At 48.6% G+C, this 21,357-nt stretch overlaps 1 protein-coding gene across 1 annotated transcript in view; it reads left to right on the top strand.

The window, feature by feature from the left end:
* The window catches only part of STRA6 (signaling receptor and transporter of retinol STRA6), a 54,035-nt gene that overhangs the window by 9,610 nt on the left and 23,068 nt on the right, over positions 1-21,357 (top strand). Inside the window, exons 2-7 of the mRNA XM_081925632.1 lie at positions 3,142-3,253; positions 13,326-13,404; positions 14,131-14,216; positions 15,609-15,748; positions 18,688-18,854; positions 19,351-19,479. Of these exons, the coding sequence (XP_081781758.1) occupies positions 3,153-3,253; positions 13,326-13,404; positions 14,131-14,216; positions 15,609-15,748; positions 18,688-18,854; positions 19,351-19,479 (702 nt within the window). The 5' untranslated portion in view covers positions 3,142-3,152. The remainder of the gene's footprint in view (positions 1-3,141; positions 3,254-13,325; positions 13,405-14,130; positions 14,217-15,608; positions 15,749-18,687; positions 18,855-19,350; positions 19,480-21,357) is intronic.

The following is a 21,357-nucleotide window of genomic DNA, read 5'->3' as shown; positions in this document are numbered from 1 at the left end:
GGCTCAGCTGAGCTACCTTCCTGCACAAAGTTCAATTGAATTGAATTAACTCCCTCTAAAAGAAATCAAAAGCTGTTCTTGAGTCAGATCTCTTATCGTTTTTATTAAAAGCCACATGCAATATGCTCTCATTGCACTCTCTGCTCCTCCATCCCCTCCCACCCCTCAAACACTTCCCAATTCACTGTTGCGCTATTCATTTTGGCGAAAAGCAAAATGCTCTCTGGGGAGTGATGGATAGTGGGAAATGAAGAATACGCAGGGGCTTTATTGCAGCCATCAATCTCTTCCCTCGCAGTCCCGATCAAAGCCTTTGCTTTCCCAGGCAGAGGTTAGGCAGAGGAGCAAAGGGATCGAGTTTCGGGCAAACGCAGGGCGGAGTGTGGACTCCATGCTGGGAGAGCGAGCAAGAATTTGGCTCTTGCAAAGCGGTCACTGTGAGATGCCCCATTCATGCTTGGCATGGTCTCTGGGGAGACGAGGGGACCGTACAGATGGGAATGTGGATCCCTCGGGTCCAAAGGGGGAAGGTGTAGACCAGGCACCCCCAACCTGTGGCCCTCCAGATGTTTTGGCCTACAACTCCCATGATCCTTAGCTAACAGGACCAGTGGTCAGGGATGATGGGAATTGTAGTCCAAAACATCTGGGGGGCTGGAGGTTGGGGGTGCCTGGTGTAGACTCTGGCTCTGAATGTGCCACCTGTGTGACTCCCCCCTCAGAAATTCTGAAATCCTTCCTTGTACATCTTTGATTTTGGTGATCTGAATTCATAGAATCATAGAATTGTAGACCAAGGGTCATCCAGTCCAACCCTATGCAATGTAGGAATCCCAGCTAAAACATCCATGGCAGATGGCCACCCAATCTCTGCTTAAAATCCTCCAGGAAGGAGAGTCCATCACCTCCTGAGGGAGGCTGCTCCATTGTCAAACAGCTCTCATTCTCAGAAAGTTCTTCCTGATGTTCTGGACTGGTTAGTAGCCCTCACAAGCTGCACAGTTAAACTATGAAACTTGCTTCCCCATGTGATGGCCTGGGACTCAGACTCGGAACTGGAGGAGTCTCGGTCCGCACTCGATTCTCTGCCTCAGGCAGCATCTGAACCGAGTCTGGGGCCTGATCCTGAAGAGCCCCAGGCTGCACAGGTTCCCCTGCAACAAGCACCAGCTGGGCCGAGTCAGGGGCCTGAGCCTGCCCTGACTCCAGGTGTGGGGATTACCTCGTTGCCTTCAGTTGGGCCATCACTTACAGATGCTCCTCTACCGGATTGGTCAGGAGAGGCTGAGCTGGCCTCTGGGTCTAGTAAGCCACCGAAGTCTCCCAAGCTGCAGAGACTCAGGTCTGAGAGAAGCAGAGACCTGAGTACTTGCAGGAGGAACGCTCGCTTTCGGCCGAGGCAGGGAGGTGAGTCACTGGGGGATCAGGACCGGCCGTTACCCCGTCAGAGATAAAAGGCTGCTGGACCCTGCCCCAGGTTGCGGGAGCAGCATTGCTGTTACCTGCCTGTTACCCTGTGCCTGACCTAGCCTGGTTTCCTGCCTTGGCCCTGTTGGACTGACTTCTTGTGGAATCCTTGGATTCGGGACCAGACCTGGACCGCGTTGCTCCCGGGCCCAGCACACCCTAGAAGCAGTGATGGCCACCAACTTGAATGGCTTTAGATGAGGCTAAGACAAATTCATGGAGGGGAGGGCTCTCGATGGATACCAGTTGCTGTAAACCACGAGAGGGCTGCTTTTGTGCTTGAATTCCGCTTGCTGGTTTCCCTTTGATCACCTAGTTGGCCACCGTGAGACCAGGATTTTGGACTAGATGAGCTACTGGCCTGATCCAGCAGACCAGTTCTTTTGTTCTGATGACTGAGGACCAGTGCTCTAATTGCAGAAGAAGCCCATGCCCTTCTTTTGGAAGTGGCCTCCTTGTTGTTGTTTAGTCATTTAGTCGTGTCCAACTCTTCGTGACCCCATGGACCAGAGCACGTCAGGCACTCCTGTCTTCCACTGCCTCCCTCATGCTGGTAGCTTTGAGAACACTGTCCCACCATCTCGTCCTCTGTCGTCCCCTTCTCCTTGTGCCCTCCATCTTTCCCAACATCAGGGTCTTTTCCAGGGAGTCTTCTCTTCTCGTGGGGTGGCCAAAGTATTGGAGCCTCAGCTTCAGGATCTGTCCTTCCAGTGAGCACTCAGGGCTGATTTCCTTCAGAATGGAGAGGTTTGATCTTCTTGCAGTCCATGGGACTCTCAAGAGTCTCCTCCAGCACCAGAATTCAAAAGCATCAATTCTTCGGCGATCAGCCTTCTTTATGTTCCAGCTCTCACTTCCATACATCACTACTGGGGAAACCATAGCTTTCACTATACAGACCTTTGCCTCCTTAGCTACTGTTTTTTAGAAATGGAGAGCGTGGTTTGGCTGAAATTGGCAGGAGTTGGGACATGGAACCCAAGAAGTGCCTGGTGAATCAGGCCCATGGCCCATTTAGTCCAGCATCCTGTTCTCATGCTTGCCAACCAGATTCCCCCCAGGGGAAGCCCACCAGCAGGATCTGAGCCCAAGAGCCCTCTCCCATGAGAATGTAAGAAGAGCCAATTTGCCCAATCCTCTTTTAAAGCCATCTTTAATCATTTTTGCTTCAGCCCCCTCCTCCGCCCTGCTCCTGAGATTCACGTAAACCACTGTTAAGTAAAGAAAACAATTGGTTTGGTTCATTCTGGGTCTGGCGTTCTCCGCAGTGGAGGGTGGGTGGGCAGGAACCCAATTCAACCTGCCCTTGCTTCCTTTTAATCTCCTTGTCTCATGTCATGACCCAGACTCTCCCAAGCGAGATTTTTATGGCCACGCTCTCTATTCTCCTTTGTTTTCATCAGCTGTTGAAACAGGAGTCACTTGGAGCCAAGTTCTACAGAGTAAAGTGGGAGGGAGAAAGAAGCAGAAGGAGCGAAAGGAAAGAAAGAGTTGAGTCGGATGTGTTGAGCCTCACAGCTGCCAGAGCCGGGCGCAATGGGGGTTTAAACTCAGCAAGTTGGCCTGAATCAGCTGGGGGACAGATGCTTAATAAGAAGGGTTAAATCTATAGCTAAGAAAAAAATCTCACGCATCCCCGCCCCCATTATTCTTTGCATTTATCCTGCCGGACAGAAGCAAATAGGATGTCTTCCCAAGGGCTGGTGACCGACGACCTCTCCATGGATGGCAACTTTGCTTCTGATGATAATTGGTATATATATGACCAGACAGGGGACCAGGATGAGTAAGTATTGCTAATCCATTTGTTTCCCAAGTATGATGTGTGTGTCACTGAATAGGAAATGCGATTCAGTGGGGGGAATCCCAGGTCTGAAATGAATGTGCTCCTAAAACTTCCCTTCCTTTCAAATTTCGGTTTCCTATCTGCTCAGGATATGCCAGCATTTACTGAATGTTTGGTGCCTTTATGTCCAGCATTGTACTTTATTTGACCACTACATCTCATAGCTAGTTTGGGAGGGTGTTTTGAGAGTGTTTTCTTGGGGGATCTGCAATGGCATATGACTACATTTGATTGCCTGACATGTAAAGGTATGTAGTATCTGAGAGATAACATGCAATGGAAGTTAGTACCTTACCTCCATATTCAATGCCTGCCGAAACCATGAGTAGGAGGCAACAGATCTAAAGTACTCAAATTTTCACTGGGGGGAGGGGGAGAATACATTTTGGTGATGTAGGAGCATATTTGCTTTAGGTAGGGTTAGGGTTAGGGTCTAAGCCATAATCTGTCTTTCACCACCACCTTGCCACACTCCTTGGCAAAGCTGTTCTTAAAAGTCCCTATGCCAGCTTTTTCTGTAATCTATTAATCCTCCTGTAGCCCCATTTATATTACTACTTTATCATGGTCTCCTCCTGGGGCAGAAATCATATCATATATCATATCATATCCATATTATGTATTGTTATTAACGTGTTTTTGGAAGTAGCCTTTTCAGTTCAGCCCCAAAGCGTGTATTTTGAGAACTTTCACTCCTCAAATCAAAGGCATTTTGTTGGGGGGGTGCATTTCATACAACTGTCCCGTCCCCCCGGAATGCGGCTTTTTCATTTATTCGTGGCAGCTGTGCCCAGTGATCCATGCAATTTGGTGCTGATTGTGAGTCTCCTCCTTAATGGAGCTCAGGACTGTTCCCTCGCCATTCAGAGTGAGGGCAGGAATCATTATTTTCTGATCCTGCCCTCACTCGGATATGGTTTTGTGAATGTTTCCCACATGGCTACAGTGTCACTTCACTAGCCTAAATACCCACCAAACAACCTATGAACAAAGTGGTAACATTGGCAAAAAAACCCACCCTACAATTAGACATCAGTTTTGATGGATTGATGTGAACTGTAGATTCTTTCGGCTTGTATCAGTCTAAATACAGGTATTAGCAAATATGGCTTCATATTAGTTTCAATATTCTCATTTCATTTTCATTTATTTTTAAAGCCTTATTTTCATTTTCCTTCTGCTGTGGGAGCAGCAAGATCCTCTTTCTTTCTTTCTTTCTTTCTTTCTTTCTTTCTTTCTTTCTTTCTTTCTTTCTTTCTTTCTTTCTTTCTTTCTTTTTACTGGATTTTTTGAAATGATAGGCAAAACAAAAGTTTAATATCACTCTCACAATAAATTTGGTACCAATAAGAATGCTAAGCCTAAGCGATATTATATAGAGTTTTTCAACAACAAAAAGGGAAATAAAATAAAGACCCACAACTACACTACAGGGTCCTATGCGGGTGCATTTTGCGGATACATTTTATTGACCCCAAAATAGCTCTTTAATGTGGCCGCCAAAGGAAATGGTCTTCAGTGGGACTCCCATTTGTTCCTCTGAGCATTTGTTTTGAACCAAATGGGCTCCATTCAGTTTCGTATTCCACTTGCTCCAAAATAAATAAAAACATGACAAGAGCCTGGCTGGATCAGGCCAGTAGCCCACCTAGTGCAAGGGGCTGAAGGTGACTTACACAGTTCTCCTCCTCCCCGTTTTCTCCTCACAACAGCCCTGTGCAGTACACTAGGCTAAGAGTGTCCCAATGTTGGAATTCGAACCCTGCTCTCTCCCAGTCCCAAGTCCAAGAATCTTAACTACTGCACCTAATTGGCTCTTCAGTTGGGCTGTTTGTTTTTGGTCGGGGTTTACTCATTGGTTTGAAACCTTCTGTCAAAGTCAACTGTGATTTTTGACGTGAAGCTTTAATAAATTCAAATAATGCTTTTTTGTTTTTGTTTAAAAACACAACATAGCATCCTGTTAAGGCTCTCATTTTCTTTAATTATTTTGTTTGTCTCAAAATGTTAGTTGATTGCCTTTCAAAGCTGTTCATGGGGCAATTTACATGTTTGTTTTTGTTTTGTTTTGTTTTGTTTTGTTTGTAAAATCCACCCTGAATTGGGGGGGGGGGGGACACACAACCTCTAAAACTAATAAACACATTTAAAAAATAATAATCATAAAACAACAGGAACATAGCAACAGGATGAAATAGTGCTGACTTTTCTACAAAATGAAAAACAAGGTGAAATAACACTTTTTATGGGTTTTGTAGAGTTTTTATGGGAATTGTAGAGTTGAAAGAGACCCCGAGGGATATCTAGTCCAACGTTATGCAATGCAGGAATCACAGTTAACCCCAATTTACTCCAAAGCCACAGCGGGAAAAGCCCTGCTTCCTGAAGGATGACCATAATAATAATAATTATTATTTCTTGTTCTTCCCCATGAACTGGATCTGAATGGGTCTGAAGGTGGCATCTTGCTGGATGTTTCCGAGCACAATTCAAAGTGTTGGTGTTGACCTTTAAAGCCCTAAATGGCCTCGGCCCAGTATACCTGAAGGAGCTCCTCCACCTCCATTGTTCTGCCCGGACGCTGAGGTCCAGCTCCGAGAGCCTTCTGGTGGTTCCCTCATTGCGAGAAGCAAAGCTACAGGGAACCAGGCAGAGGGCCTTCTCGGTAGTGGCGCCCGCCCTGTGGAACGCCCTCCCATCAGATGTCAAAGCGATAAACAACTACCTGACATTCAGAAGACATCTTAAGGCAGCCCTGTTCAGGGAGGTTTTTAATGTGTGATATTTTAGTGTATTTTTGGTTTCTATGGAAGCCGCCCAGAGTGGCTGGGGAAACCCAGCCAGATGGGTGGGGTACAAATAATAAATTATTATTATTATTATCCATGTGCAACTCCCCAGGGTGGCAAACAACTGAATTGCACATGGCAGCTTCTCCAGGGGGCTCTGGGCTCCCTCCTCCCACCCAGGCTGGCCTCTTCGTCCTCCAGGACAGGAAGAAGTGTAGGAGAGCTTCCTGTTCCAGTTGAGCCTTGCTTGAGCAACCAGGTCTCCCTGAGTTCCTGTGTGTTCCCAAATCCTTAATTCCTGATTTCCCTCCTCGATCTTGACTCCTGGTTTATCCTTTTTGGTTCTGGCCAGTGGCTGGACTGGATTCACAGAACAGCTGTGCAGCTGTAAAGGTAAAGGGACCCCTGACCATTAGGTCCAGTCATGGACGACTCTGGGGTTGTGGCGCTCATCTCGCTTTACTGGCCGAGGGAGCCGACGTACAAATTCCGGGTCATGTGGCCAGCATGACTAAGCCGCTTCTGGCGAACCAGAGCAGCGCACGGAAAGGCCGTTTACCTTCCTGCTGGAGTGGTACCTATTTATCTACTTGTACTTTGACGTGCTTTCAAACTGCTAGGTTGGCAGGAGCAGGGACCGAGCAACAGGAGCTCACCCCGTCGCGGGGATTCGAACCGCCAACATTCTGATCGGCAAGTCCTAGGCTCTGTGGTCTAACCCACAGCGCCACCTGCATCCCGTGCAGCCACTACAGGGGGGCTAAACAGGTTGCAGAATCTTTTACTGGCTTGGATTCAAGAACTAGACCAGAATCACAGCTGAACCTGAACCAAAAACCGTAGCTTGAAACAGGCATCAGGAATCACCAGAAGTGCAAGTGTAGGATGGACTAGCTTAACAGCAGTCCGTGTGAAATGGATCTAGGGGTCTTGTTAGACCACAAGCTTAAAGTGAGCCAACTGTGATGTAGCAATAAAAGGCCAGTGCCATTCTAGGCTGCATCCACAGAAGTCTCATTTCCAGATCAAGAGAAAGCGTAGTGCCACTCTATTCTGCCTTGGTCAGACCACACCTGGGGTCCTGTGTCCACGTCTGGGCACTCCAGTGTAAGAAGGCCATAGCCAAGCAGGAACATGCGCAGAGGCAGGTGACTGAGATGATAGAGTCTGGAATCCAAGACCTTTTGAGGAACCGTTAAGGGAACTGGGGGGACGCGGGTGGCGCTGTGGGTTAAACCACAGAGCCTCGGACATGCCGATCAGAAGGTCAGCGGTTCGAATCCCCGTGACAGGGTGAGCTCCCATTGCTCGGTCCCTGCTCCTGCCAACCTAGCAGTTCGAAAGCACACCAGTGCAAGTAGATAAATAGGTACCACTCTGGCAGAAAGGTAAATGGTGTTTCCGTGTGCTGCTCTGGCTTGCCAGAAGCGGCTTAGTCATGCTGGCCACATGACCCGGAAGCTGTACGCCGGCTCCCTCAGCCAGTAAAGCGAGATGAGCGCCGCAACCCCAGAGTCAGCCACACTGGACCTAATAGTCAGGGGTCCCTTTACCCTTTAAGGGAACTGGGGCTGTTTCGCCTGGAGCAAAGAAGACTGAGATGTGGCCCGAGAGCCATCTTCGAATATCGAAAGGACTGTCACATGTAAGATGGAGTAAGCTTTCCTTCTGCTGCTCCAGAGGGGAAGACCCGAAGCAACAGATTCAAATGACAAGGAAGGAGATTCTGGCAAAATATCAGGAAGAACTTGCTGGCAGCAAGAGCTGTTCAAGAGGGAAGGAGAATCCCTTGGGAGGTTGTGGAATCCCTTTCCTTGGAGGTTTTTAAGCAGAGGTGGGATGGGCCTCTGTCAAGGGTGCTTTAGCTGTGATTCCTACATTACAGGAGGTTGGCCTTTGGGGTCCCTTCCAACCGTATACCGTATTTTTCGCCCTATAGGACGCACCGTCCCATAAGGCGCACCTAGTTTTTTTGGGGGGAAATAAAGGGGAGGAAGTTATTTTTTCCCCAGGCACGGGGCTGGGGTGGGGGAGGCCCGAGCTTCCCCCGACCCCAGTCCCCAAACAGGCAGCTCTCTGCAAGCCGTGGGAGCCCAGCGCTGGCTCCCGCTGCTTGCGGAGAGGTCTGCGAAGCCTGGACGCGCTGAGCTCAGCGCGCGCAGGCTTCAGCATGCAGGCAACTCTCTGCAAGCAGCGGGAGCGCTTCCGCTGCTTGCGGAGAGGTCCGCGAAGCCTGCATTCGCCCCATAGGATGCACACACATTTCCCCTTCATTTTTGGAGGGGAAAAAGTGCGTCCTATAGGGCGAAAAATACGGTAATTCTATGTTCCAAAAATGAGGTGCTGAGTGATTCAGCTGGGCTTTGCTAAACAGCATGACTAGAAGTGGGCACAAAGCTCCTCTTTGCATTCAGATCCCAGGAAGGCTTGGACTTCAGTTTCATTCATCGGCTGTAACTTGATCCCTGTTTGGGTTTAGGTGAAACCAGAAGCACTGAAAAGTCACAACAAAGAGCCAAATTGTCCCTTTCTCTAGGTCAGCATCCTGCTGCTCCTCCCTCCAGAATGTTTGTTCTTGTTAGACTTTGCCAGGGAGGGTAAAAAGTAAAGGTAAAGGGACCCCTGATCATTAGGTCCAGTCACGGACGACTCTGGGGTTGTGGTACTCATCTCACTTTACTGGCCGAGGGAGCCGACGTACAAATTCCGGGTCATGTGGCCAGCATGACTAAGCTGCTTCTGGTGAACCAGAGCAGCGCATGGAAAGGCCGTTTACCTTCCTGCCGGAGCATGCTTTCGTACTGCTAGGTGGGCAGGAGCAGGGACCAAGCAACAGGAGCTCACCCTGTCATGGTGATTCGAACCGTTGGCCTTCTGATCGGCAAGCCCTAGACTTGCAAAAAGAAAAAGAAAAAAAAGGGAGACCCAGTCTTGCCCTGCTCTTTAAATCCGACCAGTAGCACTGCCACAGAGCACACCGTGGTATCTGCAAAATGCTACAGAAACAGTGGCGTGAAATATTTCTTTGTTTGCTGGCTTACTATTACACTTATATCCCATGTTTTTCTCCAATGAGCTCAATGTGGCATACATGGTTGCCCCCCCACCGCCACCTATGTGTCCACAGAGCCTAGGACTTGCCAATCAGAAGGTCGGTGGTTTGAATCCCTGCGATGGGGTGATCTCCTGTTGCTCGGTCCCTGCTCCTGCCAACATAGCAGTTCGAAAGCACATCAAAGTGCAAGTAGATAAATAGGTACCGCTCCTGTGGGAAGGTAAATGGCATTTCCGTGCGCTGCTCTGGTTCTCCAGAAGCAGCTTAGTCATGCTGGCCACATGACCCAGAAGCTGTACGCCAGCTCCCTCGGCCAGTAAAGCGAGATGAGCGCCGCAACCCCAGAGTCGGCCACGACTGGACCTAATGGTCAGGGGTCCCTTTACCTTTACCTATCCCTGTGAGGTAGGTCAGCCTGAGAGTGAGTGACTGGCCCAAGTGGCCAAGTGGGGATCCCAGGTCCTAGTCTGACACTCTTACTATTGCACCACAGAGGGCAGTGCAGTGTAGTTCAGCTGGGCAATTATCCAGGGGTGAGGGCAAGGCAGCAGGGTGCAGCTGCAGGACTTTTGGGTTGGAAAGAGGCAGCTAGGCAGAGCTTTGGGAAACCCAGAAAGAAACACTATCTGACCTGTGCCACGACTGTGCATATCTTGAAAAAGCGACCATTCTAAAGAGGTGAGTTTCTTGCTCTGGGCCACAGTCCAGGCAAAAAGCAACCTTGCCCGCAGCAACAATGAGTGGCCAGCAGGGTCCCTGGTTTCAGATAGGTTGGTTTCTTCCAAGCCGATTTCCCAGTTCTTGGCTTCTTCCCAGGGTGGGGACTGGGGAGCCTCGGGTCCAGGGGGGCCAAATAAGAACTTAGGAAGAGCCTGTGAGTTCAGACCAGTGGCCCATCTAGTCCAGCTTCCTGTTCTCACAGGGGCCAGCCAGATCATAGAATCGTAGAATGATAGAGTTGGGAGACACCCCAAGGGTCATCTAGACCCACCCCCCGCAATGCAGGAAACCAGCAAGGAGGACCCAAGCACAAGAGTCTCCTATCCTGTGGCTTCCAGCAACTGGCATTAAGAAGCAGTCCTGCTCCAACTGTGGAGGCCCTCAAGGCCTCTCCAGAGCAGGGGTCAGCAATCTTTTTCAGCCATGGGCAGGTCCACTGTCCCTCAGACCATGTGGTGGGCTGGACTATATTTTGAAAAACGGCCTTGGTCCAGTATACCTGAAGGAGCGTCTCCACCCCCATCGTCCAGCCCGCACACTGAGGTCCAGCTCCGAGGGCCTTCTGGCAGTTCCCTCGCTGCGAGAAGCCAAGTTACAGGGAAACAGCCACAGGGCCTTCTCGGTAGTGGCACCTGCCCTGTGGAACGCCCTCCCACCAGATGTCAAAGAGAAAAACAACTACCAGACTTTTAGAAGACATCTGAAGGCAGCCCTGTTTAGGGAAGCTTTTAATGTTTAATAGACTATTGTATTTTAATATTCTGTTAGAAGCTAGGGAAACCCAGCCAGATGGGCGGGGTATGAATGAATGAATGAATAAATAAATAAATGATAAAAATGAACTAATTCCTATGCCCCACAAATAACCCAGAGATGCATCTTAAATAAAAGGACACATTCTACTCATGTAAAAACACGCTGATTTCCGGACCGTCCATGGGCCGGATTGAGAAGGCTATTGGGCTGTATCCGGCCCCCGGGCCTTAGGTTGCTTACCCCTTTGCTAGATGGTCCTTGGGACTCCCCAGGCCCTTGAGAGTGTGGAAAGAGCCCTTGAACTCTGATGCTGCCTCTTGAGGAGGAACTGGAGGGGTGGAGGGGGCAGAGACTTCAGCCTGTGGCACAACAAGGTACAGTACATACACCCATGGTAAGGGTCACTTCTGACCACGTTTGCATGTGTCCCCCACCCCTGCTCTGTAGCTTCTGGAAGATTGTCCATGGTCAGTTGTGGCCCTTGAGATGAAAGGGCTTCCTCATCTCCACCTTCTTCTAAGGCCTCCCAATTCCCAGAGCGCAAGGCCAGCCCAAGACATTTTGGCACCTGAGGTAACCCATAAAAGGCAACCCTCCTTCCCACCAGGAAAGAAGGAGTGAGTGAAGATCTACACCAGGAACAAGGGGGAGAATATAGTTTGACGTGGGGATCTGCTGCCTCTATGGATTCTGCCGCCTGAGGCGGTGATCTCACCTTGCCTCATGGGTGGGTTGGCCCTGCCAGCGCGCCCTATGAAGAGAGGCTGGCTGTTAAACCCCTCTGGGAACTGTAGTTTTGTGAGAGGAACGGGGCTCTCAGCACCCACAACAAACTGTAGCTCCCAGCATTCTTTGGGGGCAGCCATGACGGTCTAAAGTGGTGTCCTAGCACTTTCAATACAGGGCATGATCCTGACCTAAGTGGGCTCCACCTGCCATTGGCTCTGATGCCCCCCAAGGGGCTCCAGCTCATAGCTGTCAACTTTTCCCTTTTCTTGCAAGGAATCCTATTCGGAATAAGGGATTTTCCCTTAAAAAAGGGGAAAGTTGACAGTTATGCTCCAGCTGCCCTGATGCTCCTTTGCTCATTGTTTGCAAATAGCTGCTTGGCTCCATCTCCTGATTCCATCCAGCCTTTTCTATGACAAGGGCGTAGATGCCAGGGTCAGCTTCCCCACCCTTTTCAGCCCCCCACTGCTTAGCAAAGTCCTCTCCCTCCCTCCCTCCCTCCCTCCCTCCAGTAACGTCCCTTGGGACCCACCTGAACTAATTCCTTATCCGCTATGAATTTCCCAGCTCTTCAAATAAATTTCCACGGTTCTCCATCTCCCTTAGTTGAACCGTGTTATGCATATTTAGCGCCTTTAATCTCTTGCTCACAAAACCAGTTCTTTTAACACCCCTTCGGTTAATTTGATTGCTCCTTTTTAAAAAAAATCCCTTTAATTTTAATATATATTGCCTCCCATTAACATAAGATATGTAAGCTCTGCCCTCAAACCCCTATTTTCCAAGGAACCAGAAAATGGCTTTGCATGCATGACATGGATTTATCTCCCTGCTTGGTTAATACAGTGACACACATATACCAGAGATTTCCTGGAATAAGTATTTTACCCCCCGAGGGTGGAATCCTTGTGCAAAATCCTCCTTTTAGCTGGGCACAACTTATTGGATTCCATTTTACACATATTTGCATGTTCAGACCCAGAAACCGCCCCCCTAAATAAATTTACACTTGACTCAAATTTTTGGTTTGGTTTTTGGCAGAATTTTGGCCACAACTTTATTGATTACAGAAAGTGACTGGTTGCATAGGCTCTGGTTCGACTAGCTCCCTGCCATGCAGGTAGTGCTGACCCAGGGCACCAGCATAGGTCAGCCAAGGGTGAACAAGCGGGCACAGGCTAACTCTGCCACCCAGATTTCCCCCTGGACTCAGGCACGGGCACAACCCCCTCTCAGGGGTTGACCAAACCCTCGAGTCCCTGGATTCCTTTAACGGAATAACCTTCACATAGGGATGGCGAGAGCATTCTCCCATCCCTATCACCTGAACCAAAGCTTATCTGCAACCTTACAAGTTGTGACGATTTGCTACGCGGCAGGTGAAACCCAAATGGCAACAACCAGTCAGCCAAGTGGGGAAAATTCCTGCCGTGCCCCTGTCCCAACGACACACGATGGCATAGCAAGGTCAAGCGCAAAGCCCTAAAAGTAGGGAGAGGTGGGCGGGTGTTCCGAATGCATGCGCCGAAAGAGGAAGCTCTGGGTCATGTGCATGGGCATAAATAGGTCCCTCGAACCGTTTGGACTGCGTCCCATTAGCCAGATTATACCCATCTTCAAGGAACCTACCACTTGGGTGTTGTAGCTTACCAGTTGACCCCACCCACAACACAGGGTGTTGGTTGTCCAGGTCTCAGCGCAATACGTGCCCGATCTCTCCTGTGTTAGCTTTTTGGGCCCCTTAGTCCAGCACCCTCTTCTAAGCACAAGAGTCCTCTTCCCTTCCGTGGTTTCCAGCTAGGAGCCCCAATAGCCTTTAGCTCCATGGATTTGTCTCATCCTTTTTAAAAGCCATCCAAGTTGGTGGGCATCGCTGCCTCCTGTGGAAGGGAGTTCCATAGTCTAACTGTGCACCGCTTGAAGTGAATGTTATTTTAAACATTTGCATTTCTCTTTCATATAGCATGACTCCTGAAGTTATCCCAGACTGCCATCCCACCATCCCTTATGATCTCTATCACGCCTGCATGGCTCCAGTATCAGTAAGTATTTCCCAAGTCGTCTCCTGCTCATGGAGCTCACAGACAATTTTTCAAGAAGATGAAGTCACACTGGAGACATCACTGTGAGCAGGGAAGAGGAGAGGTGTTGCTAACTTGCCTGCAAAGTTTAATTTCATTTGCAAGTGACATTTGTGAAACTTAAACTGAAATGTTATGTCAACTATTTTCTATAGCATTGGTGTATCATGTTTCTCGTTTATGTAAAAGGTCTTCCGTTGTTATTCTTTTATAGAGCTGAAGCATAATGGTGGATACTAATTGATCTATTCTAAAATATTTCTAAAATGCTTAATATATTTTTTAAAAAAATGTTAGGGGTATATGGCAGTACGAAACATAACAAGACCCAAAAATCATCTAATGAAGCAGAGCTTTAGAAGTACCATACCCAACTACCAAAGCCGATGCAAACGGTTTGTCTCTGCAAAGCGAGTAACTGAAGTCGCTTCATGTACAATGGAGAGAAGGGCTTTTCAGAGTGTAGGAGAAACAGTGGAAAATGTCTGTTTTCAAGTCAGCACTCTAATGTATTTCGCAGTCAAGTAAAAGTAAAAAGAAATCAACATCTCAGGGCCGTCTCATGAGGGCCCTGCTATAAACCCATAAGCCCTTGGCTCCAGGAGCTGACACATTTTATATTTATCAAGATGGAATAGAGCTGTGCAAACAACAGTCCTTGAATCCACACCACTTCCTCTCTTGCAGCTGGTTGTCTTGCTGATTCTCTCTCTGCTGGTGAAGCGGAAGAAACTCTATAAAAATTGTTGGGATGGAGCCCCTGGACTGCTAAGGTACCCTCCACAGTCCCCATGCAGCCTAGGGATGGAGGACATGGTCTTTTGCTGTCTCTGAGCTAAGATTGACAATTGTCATTCGTCAGGTTGTGAGTGGCAAATCGGGCGGCGTGTGATTGTGGTAGGGCCATCAAAGGCAGAGGCAGGTCCAAGGGGTCCTTCCCATTGCCTGGCATGTGTGTAGGCTGCATGAGCTTTGCCCTACATAGTTCTTTGCTGCCCCCATGACTAGTAGAAGGTGAACCATTTATGCAAAAATTCATGTGGGTCGGGCTAATGAGCACAATGTAATGTATGCAGGTTGTGGAAAGCTCGCTTATACATTTCTATGCCAACTTTCCTCCAAGGAGCTCAGTACGGCACATATGAAACGCCCCCCTCCCTGTTTAATCTGATAACAACAACCCTGCAAGGTAGATCAGACTGGCCCCCGAAGTTACTGCCAGGGAGCTTCATGGCTGGGTGGGGGATTTGAACCCAGGTCCTAGTCCTCACTTAATCTCCACAACAACCCTGTGTGGTAGGTCCTGCTGAGAGGCAGGAACTGCCCCCCCAGGTCACACCCAGTGAGTCTCATGCTGGAGTAGAGATTTGAACCCTGGTCTCTCCCAGTCCAACATTCTAGCCACTACGCAACTAGTAAAATGGATGTGTATACACCTGGGTAGGGAGGCTACTTCAAGCAGAGGGCCACATTCTCTTGTGGACAGCCTTCCAGGGGCCACATACTAGAGAAGCAAGAGGCATTGCCAGGGGAATAGCAGGCTCTGTGAGGGATGTGGCAACAGGGACCGTGGCATGGGTACACTTCCCAGGATTGCAGTGTTGCACCTCTCTGTGCTCTTTGGTGGGAGGGGCGGCCCACAGCTCAGTGGTAGAGCATCTGCCTTGCATGCAAAAGGTCCCTGTCTCGACTGTGGTCATCTCCAGAAAAGGGTCAGGTGGCAGGTGATACGTAAGGGCCCTTCATTGCTCTAGACACTGGACAGTCACTGCGAGTCAGAGCAGGAATACTGCAAAAGCTGGGTTAATCGCCTAAGCGGCTATTGGGCAGTTTCCTAGGCCACCTGAGTTCAGCCATTCACACCTGCATATAGCAAGTTGAGCATGAAAAGCTCAGGTGTATTTGGCTCCTGCTACCTGGGTGCATTTTTTGGATACATCCACGCACAAAGTCATTTGTGCAGATTCTTGTCCATGCACAGCATGAATGCATTGAGCACACCCCATCGTTCCAAAAGCTGAACACTGAAATGGTGTGGGTGTCTCCACTCTGGGCCTGCTGTGTGTCTGCAGAGTTTGTGGGGAGGGCAGCCCTTCTGCAGAGATGTTCCGCTGGTGCAAATGGGTCCTTTTTTTTAATCATTCTCGTCTTTGTTCCTCCTTAAGCCCTGTGCATTTCTTGGAAGAGGAAGGTCACAAGGGGCTGTCTGTGGCAGTTTTTGGCATCCTCTTCTCCTCCTTATGCGTCCTGGTTCTGGATAGCGACCCTCTGCCCTTCATCTCCGGCTCCTCGACCCAGAATCGAGGTAACACTGAGAGTTGTTGTTATTATTTATATCCTCCTTTTCATTAGACCGGGACTCAGGCAGCTTACAAAAATCAAAACAGCCCAGATAAAATGTTGTTGTTGTTGTTGTTGTTTAGTCGTGTCCAAGTCTTCGTGACCCCCTGGACCAGAGCACGCCAGTCCCTCCTGTCTTCCACTGCCTCCTGCAGTTTGGTCAAACTCATGTTGGTAGCTTCGAGAACACTATCCAAACATCTCGTCCTCTGTCATCCCCTTCTCCTTGTGCCCTCCATCTTTCCCAACATCAGGGTCTTTTCCAGGGAGTCTTCTCTTCTCATGAGGTGGCCAAAGTATTGGAGCCTCAGCTTCAGGATCTGTCCTTCCAGTGAGCACTCAGGGCTGATTTCCTTAAGAATGGAGAGGTTTGATCTTCTTGCAGTCCATGGGACTCTCAAGAGTCTCCTCCAGCACCAGAATTCAAAAGTATCAATTCTTCGGCGATCAGCCTTCTTTATGGTCCAGCTCTCACTTCCATACATCACTACTAGCCAGATAAAATACAGAAAGCTAAAAACTTACACAAGAGAATCATTTAAATGTAATTAAACTCTGATAGAATTAAAGTGATATAAAGCCAAATCTATTATAACACAGATATTAAAAATGGCACAGCACTATAAAAAGCCCTTTCCTTTACAAAACAATTGATTCCCCAAAGCATGTCAGAACAGAGCCATCTTCACCTGCCAATGGAAGGACCACAAGGAGGGAGCCAGTCCAGCTTCTCCAGGAAGGGACTTCCAAAGTTGTCTGGGAGCAGCCACCAAGAAGGCCCTGCCCCATGTCATTACCAAGGATGCCTGTGAGGGTGGCAGGACCAAGAGAAGCCCCCCCCCCCCCAACCTCAGAGCCCAGGCAGGTTTATATGGGAGAATACAGTCTTTCACAGGGCCTGGGCCTAAGCTGTATAGGACTTTATAGCCCTGTATAGTCATAACCTGGTTGCCTCCATGAGCACAGGAGAGACCCCTTCTTCAATGGCCTACTACACCATCCTTTTTAATGTTGTGCATTGTTCGCCACTCTGGAGACCTTCAGGGCTCCAAAAGCTGCATTGTGTCTGCAAGATTTATACATTGAGAATGTGGAGAATGTGAAGACCCCTGCTGTATCGGAGCCAAGATCCAGCATCTGGCTTTTTGCAGTAGCCAAGAACAGTTGCTTCCAGGCAGGAAAGGCCCAAAATTGAGAGAAATGCAACTTTTGAAGTATGTTATATATTGTTTCAGGACGTGCAAATTAGGCAGGTGGTTATGCCTAATTTGCACTTCCCGAAACAACATATAATGTACTTCAAAAGTTCCATTTCTCTCAACTTTGCAATGCTAATGCATATGCTAGGGTAAAATGCACATAAAATGTATATATCTGTTAAAATAGCATACAGAAATGTATTATGTATGTGGAAATGGCCCCCAAATTCATTCATTCGTTCGTTGTTTGTTTGGTTTCTATACTGCCCTTCATCATAAGATCTCAGTTGTGCCTAGTAGGGGAAATGACCAGTTGAGAGGGTCAGGGGAAAAAGGGGGGCCCTGCCAGGCCCCCACCAGGCCAGGAGAACAAGTGTGCCCACTTCCCAGCTGCTGCCTTGACTCTTGAGCCTCCTGTTGCTGGCAGCTGCCTGGCTGCACACTTTGACAAAGCCTTGCAAAACTTGGTGTGGCAATGGCTAGGACTGATGGGAGGGTCCTCTGAAATCTCTGAAGGGCACCAGGTTGGGGAAATCTGCCCCAGAGCTGACATATGTCACCCCTTCCGTTTTAATATAATCATGTTTTGTGTCCGTTATCACAGAGCACTAGATGACTCTTAAGAGCTGCTCCGCTGTGCAACTGTGTGTATGTGTGCACAGATTTAATGAACACACTGTGGACACACAATTTGCGTGGTTGGAGTTCCCCAGAGATGGTGTAAATGGGTGTTTTTAAATATGAACACACACACCACTCATTAATCCTGCAGAGCTCAGCCATGGAGAATTCCTTATCTATTCTACAGGGTGTTTCCTAAACTGACGTGGAGGGCAGGAGGGTAGACCAGACCGTACATTTTCAGATCTCTCATCAATGCATGGCTGGGAGCAATTTGGGAATGCCAGGAATCCATTCTGGGGCAATGCCCCACAAATGATGGAAGGATTCAAGGGATAGATGGAAGCTCAGGAGAGGGAAGAAATTCAACTGAGTTCACATTTAATGGTGAACCTGCCTGATTTACACTTCCTGAAACAATATGTAAACCGAAACACTGCTTTCTTCTTTTTTAAAAAAAAATCGCACTTCTCTTAATTTTGCAATTCAGAGCAAAAGTGTGTATATAAGAAGAAAATGTGTATAAATGCATATATTAGTGAACAAATATCCTTGCTACTGGGGGCAGTTGCTTGCAAGGAGATGTACCATACATCAGAAAAACGGCATACAGAAAATGTATAATTAAGAGAAATAATCACTAAAACGTTGACAGGTTTTCATGAGGACTTTAAAGAGAGGGTGGAGGGAAAGAGAGAGCATTTGCAGGCTGATGTGTCAGTGCAGAGAACTAAACTTTAAGAAAGTAGACCTTTAAGAAATTTGCCCATCCCTATCGCACAATCCTGGAATTGCAGAGTCAAAGTCCAAGCCCTTGCAATGCAGGAACCCCTAAACTAGAAGCCACACTGCCTTGGCAGCTTATGCACCAGCACCGTCACTCTTCCAGGGGAATAGCTTCCAAGGAGTTCTTTTGCATGGGGGAAACTGATGCCGCATCTTCAAGGGACGTTTGTGGGAGCCCCATCGCTGACTCCACCCTGCATGCTCTTGGCATGGCCTGCCTTGCTGAACTGCCTCTGTTTGTTGTCCGACTGAGGCTCTTAACCTCTGCCCTTCTCTCCCCCTTGATCTCCCTCTCCAGAGTACTGGAAGATCATGGCTTTGCTCTATTACCCTGCCTTCTACTACCCCTTAATTGCATGTGCTACGGTCAGGCACAGAGCTGGGTACTTCTTGGGCTGCCTGCTGTCCTGGTGCCATTGCGTGGTCCATCTCTGGCAGAAGGTGGAATGCCCTCAGTCGCCCAAGGTAAAGACAACCGGGGAGGCTTGGAAGGCCCTGAGGTTTGGTTGGCACGGGCCAGTTCTAAATGGCTGCAAGGAGGAAGCCCGTTCCTGGTGAGACTGGCTACTGCTTTGCAGGAGGGGTGGGCAAGAGCACCTACCCATGTTCTGAGCAATATATGATGCCCATAATGGCACCATGGCTGTGTGTGCCTGGCCCATTTTTGCAGACCTCAAGACCCAACTGTTGGCAAAGAAAGGGAGGAGGAGTGAGGAATCAAGAGTGAGGCAAGGAGCCTCTTCAAGGGTTTTCAGCTCAGGATCTACTAGTAGGACGTGAAAGCAGAGGGCCCACCAGAGGCAATGACAGGCAATCAACAAATTCTACCCTCCTCTTCCTCCCTGCTGGGTTCTGCAAGGGTTGTAGGAACTTGCTGGAGTTATCCAGCAGGGGGAGAGTTGTCGCTTGAGTTGAACACAAGATTGTCTTTCTTGCAGCCGTTCTCTCTCTCTCTGCTCAGATTTATAGGTACTATTCCCTGCTTTCTTATCTCCCCATCATCCTGTGCCTTGTGGTTCTGAGCCTTTGGTATCCTGCACAGCTCATCAAGAGCTTCAAGGAGCAGAAGAGGAAGAAAGTGACGGTGGAGGTAAGGCATGGCAACATCACTGGGTCAAACTAGAGGAAGATACGTCTCCGGGTGCTGGTGTAGACTGAGTGGAGCAGGGAGGGGGAACCTCATCTCCTCCAGATGCTTAATTATAAGAGTACTTGTAAACCAATATATAACACACACATATGGTTTACACAACAATGAAAACACAAAAGCCGTACACAGTTAAAAACATTCAAAAGGCTAGAAACAGACCACTATTAACCAGGGTGGAAAGATGCATTCTTAATTGCTTGCCCAGCAGAATAGAAAAGTTTCCAGTAGGTGTTTCATAGTGGGCACAGGAAGCATCTGCTGAATCTCCAGTGGTGGAGAGTTCCACAGGGCTAAGCCAATAACACTAAAGGCTCAGTTGCTTCTTGTTGTCAAGTGAGCTTCACTAACTAGGGTGAACCACTTTCCTGCAGGTGATCTCAGTGGGATAGAAGGGTTCAGGCCATAGCTGTCAACCTTCGCTTTTTTGGCAGGAAATTCCCTTATTCCAGCACTGCTATCCCAGATTGTTAGATATCCCGTAGACTGTCCCCGGGACAGGTGAGGCTGCTGATCCCTTATTTTCAAGTCTGAAAGTTGACAGCTATGGTTCAGGCAAACCCTGGACCTAAGTTGTTTGGGGCTTTATAAATTAATGCAAGGACCTCATGTTGGGTTGAAATAACGACAGACGAGTGGTGAGTGTCATATGGGAGGCATCTCTCGAGCAAGTCTCGCTTCCCATCAACCTCACACCTGTCTCAGTAGTAGATGGGCAGCTAGTGCAGCTGTCAGCAATCTGGTCACAACATTTTGCACCAGCTGGAGCATCTGAACCAGGACCAAGGGCAGCTCCACACAGAGTGCATTGTGGTAGTTCAGCCTCAAGGCTTACGCGTGAACAACAATTCTGGGACTCCAGCCCCCATTGGCCTCTGCCAGGATGTCCAAGGTTCGGGGTGATGGGAGTTGTGGTCCAACAAATCCCTGGAGGGCCACAGGCTCAGCCTCTTCATCCCTGGAACAGAAAGGACCTTAGGACAAGAAAACAGACATGCTGCAAAGCAAAAGCCTTACTTTATTCCTGGGACGTGGGGAGTGTGCATGGCTTTGTCACGAGACCAGCAGTGGACAGAGCCCATCTTCTCTAACCATTGGCCATGCTAGCTTGGGCTGAAGGGAGCTGAGAGTCAGAAGGACAGAATAATTCTCAGGTAAGGAAGTGTTGGGAACATCAGCAGGCACCCTCTGTTTCAACTTTTAAATTCCTGATGGAAGCAGGCAGTGAAGAATACATTTTCCACAACTGTTAGTTGGTTACTGATTTTAACTTTTTCATGCGGTTTTTATTGTATGCTTTTACATGCTCTTGTTGTAAACTGCTCTTATTGTTCTTATGAATAAAGGTAAAGGGACCCCTGACCATTAGGTCCAGTCATGGCCGACTCTGGGGTTGCGGTGCTCATCTTGTTTTATTGGCTGAGGAAGTCGGCGTACAGCTTCTGGGTCATGTGGCCAGCATGACTAAGCCGCTTCTGGCAAACCAGAGCAATGCATGGAAATGCTGTTTACCTTCCCGCTGGAGCGGTACCTATTTATCTACTTGCACTTTGATGTGCTTTCGAACTGCTAGGTTGTCAGGAGCAGGGACCGAGCAACAGGAGCTCACCCCATCGTGGGGATTCGAACCGCCGACCTTCTGATCGGCAAGTCCTAGGCTCTGTTTAACCCACAGTGCCACCCGTGTCCCTGTTCTTATGAATAGTGGCATATAAATATACCAACTTGTGTAGGGGAAAAATACAACAGGACTTGCCCTTGATGAATTGGGGTTGGGCGGAGAGATATACAGGCAGGAATTCTGAGATGGTGTGGTGGTAA

Source organism: Podarcis melisellensis (assembly GCF_964234715.1).
Source record: "Podarcis melisellensis genome assembly, chromosome: 9".
In the NCBI taxonomy this organism is placed as follows: Eukaryota; Metazoa; Chordata; class Lepidosauria; order Squamata; family Lacertidae; genus Podarcis; species Podarcis melisellensis.
Note: the sequence above shows the minus strand (reverse complement) of the source record. Positions and strands in the feature narration are given on the sequence as shown.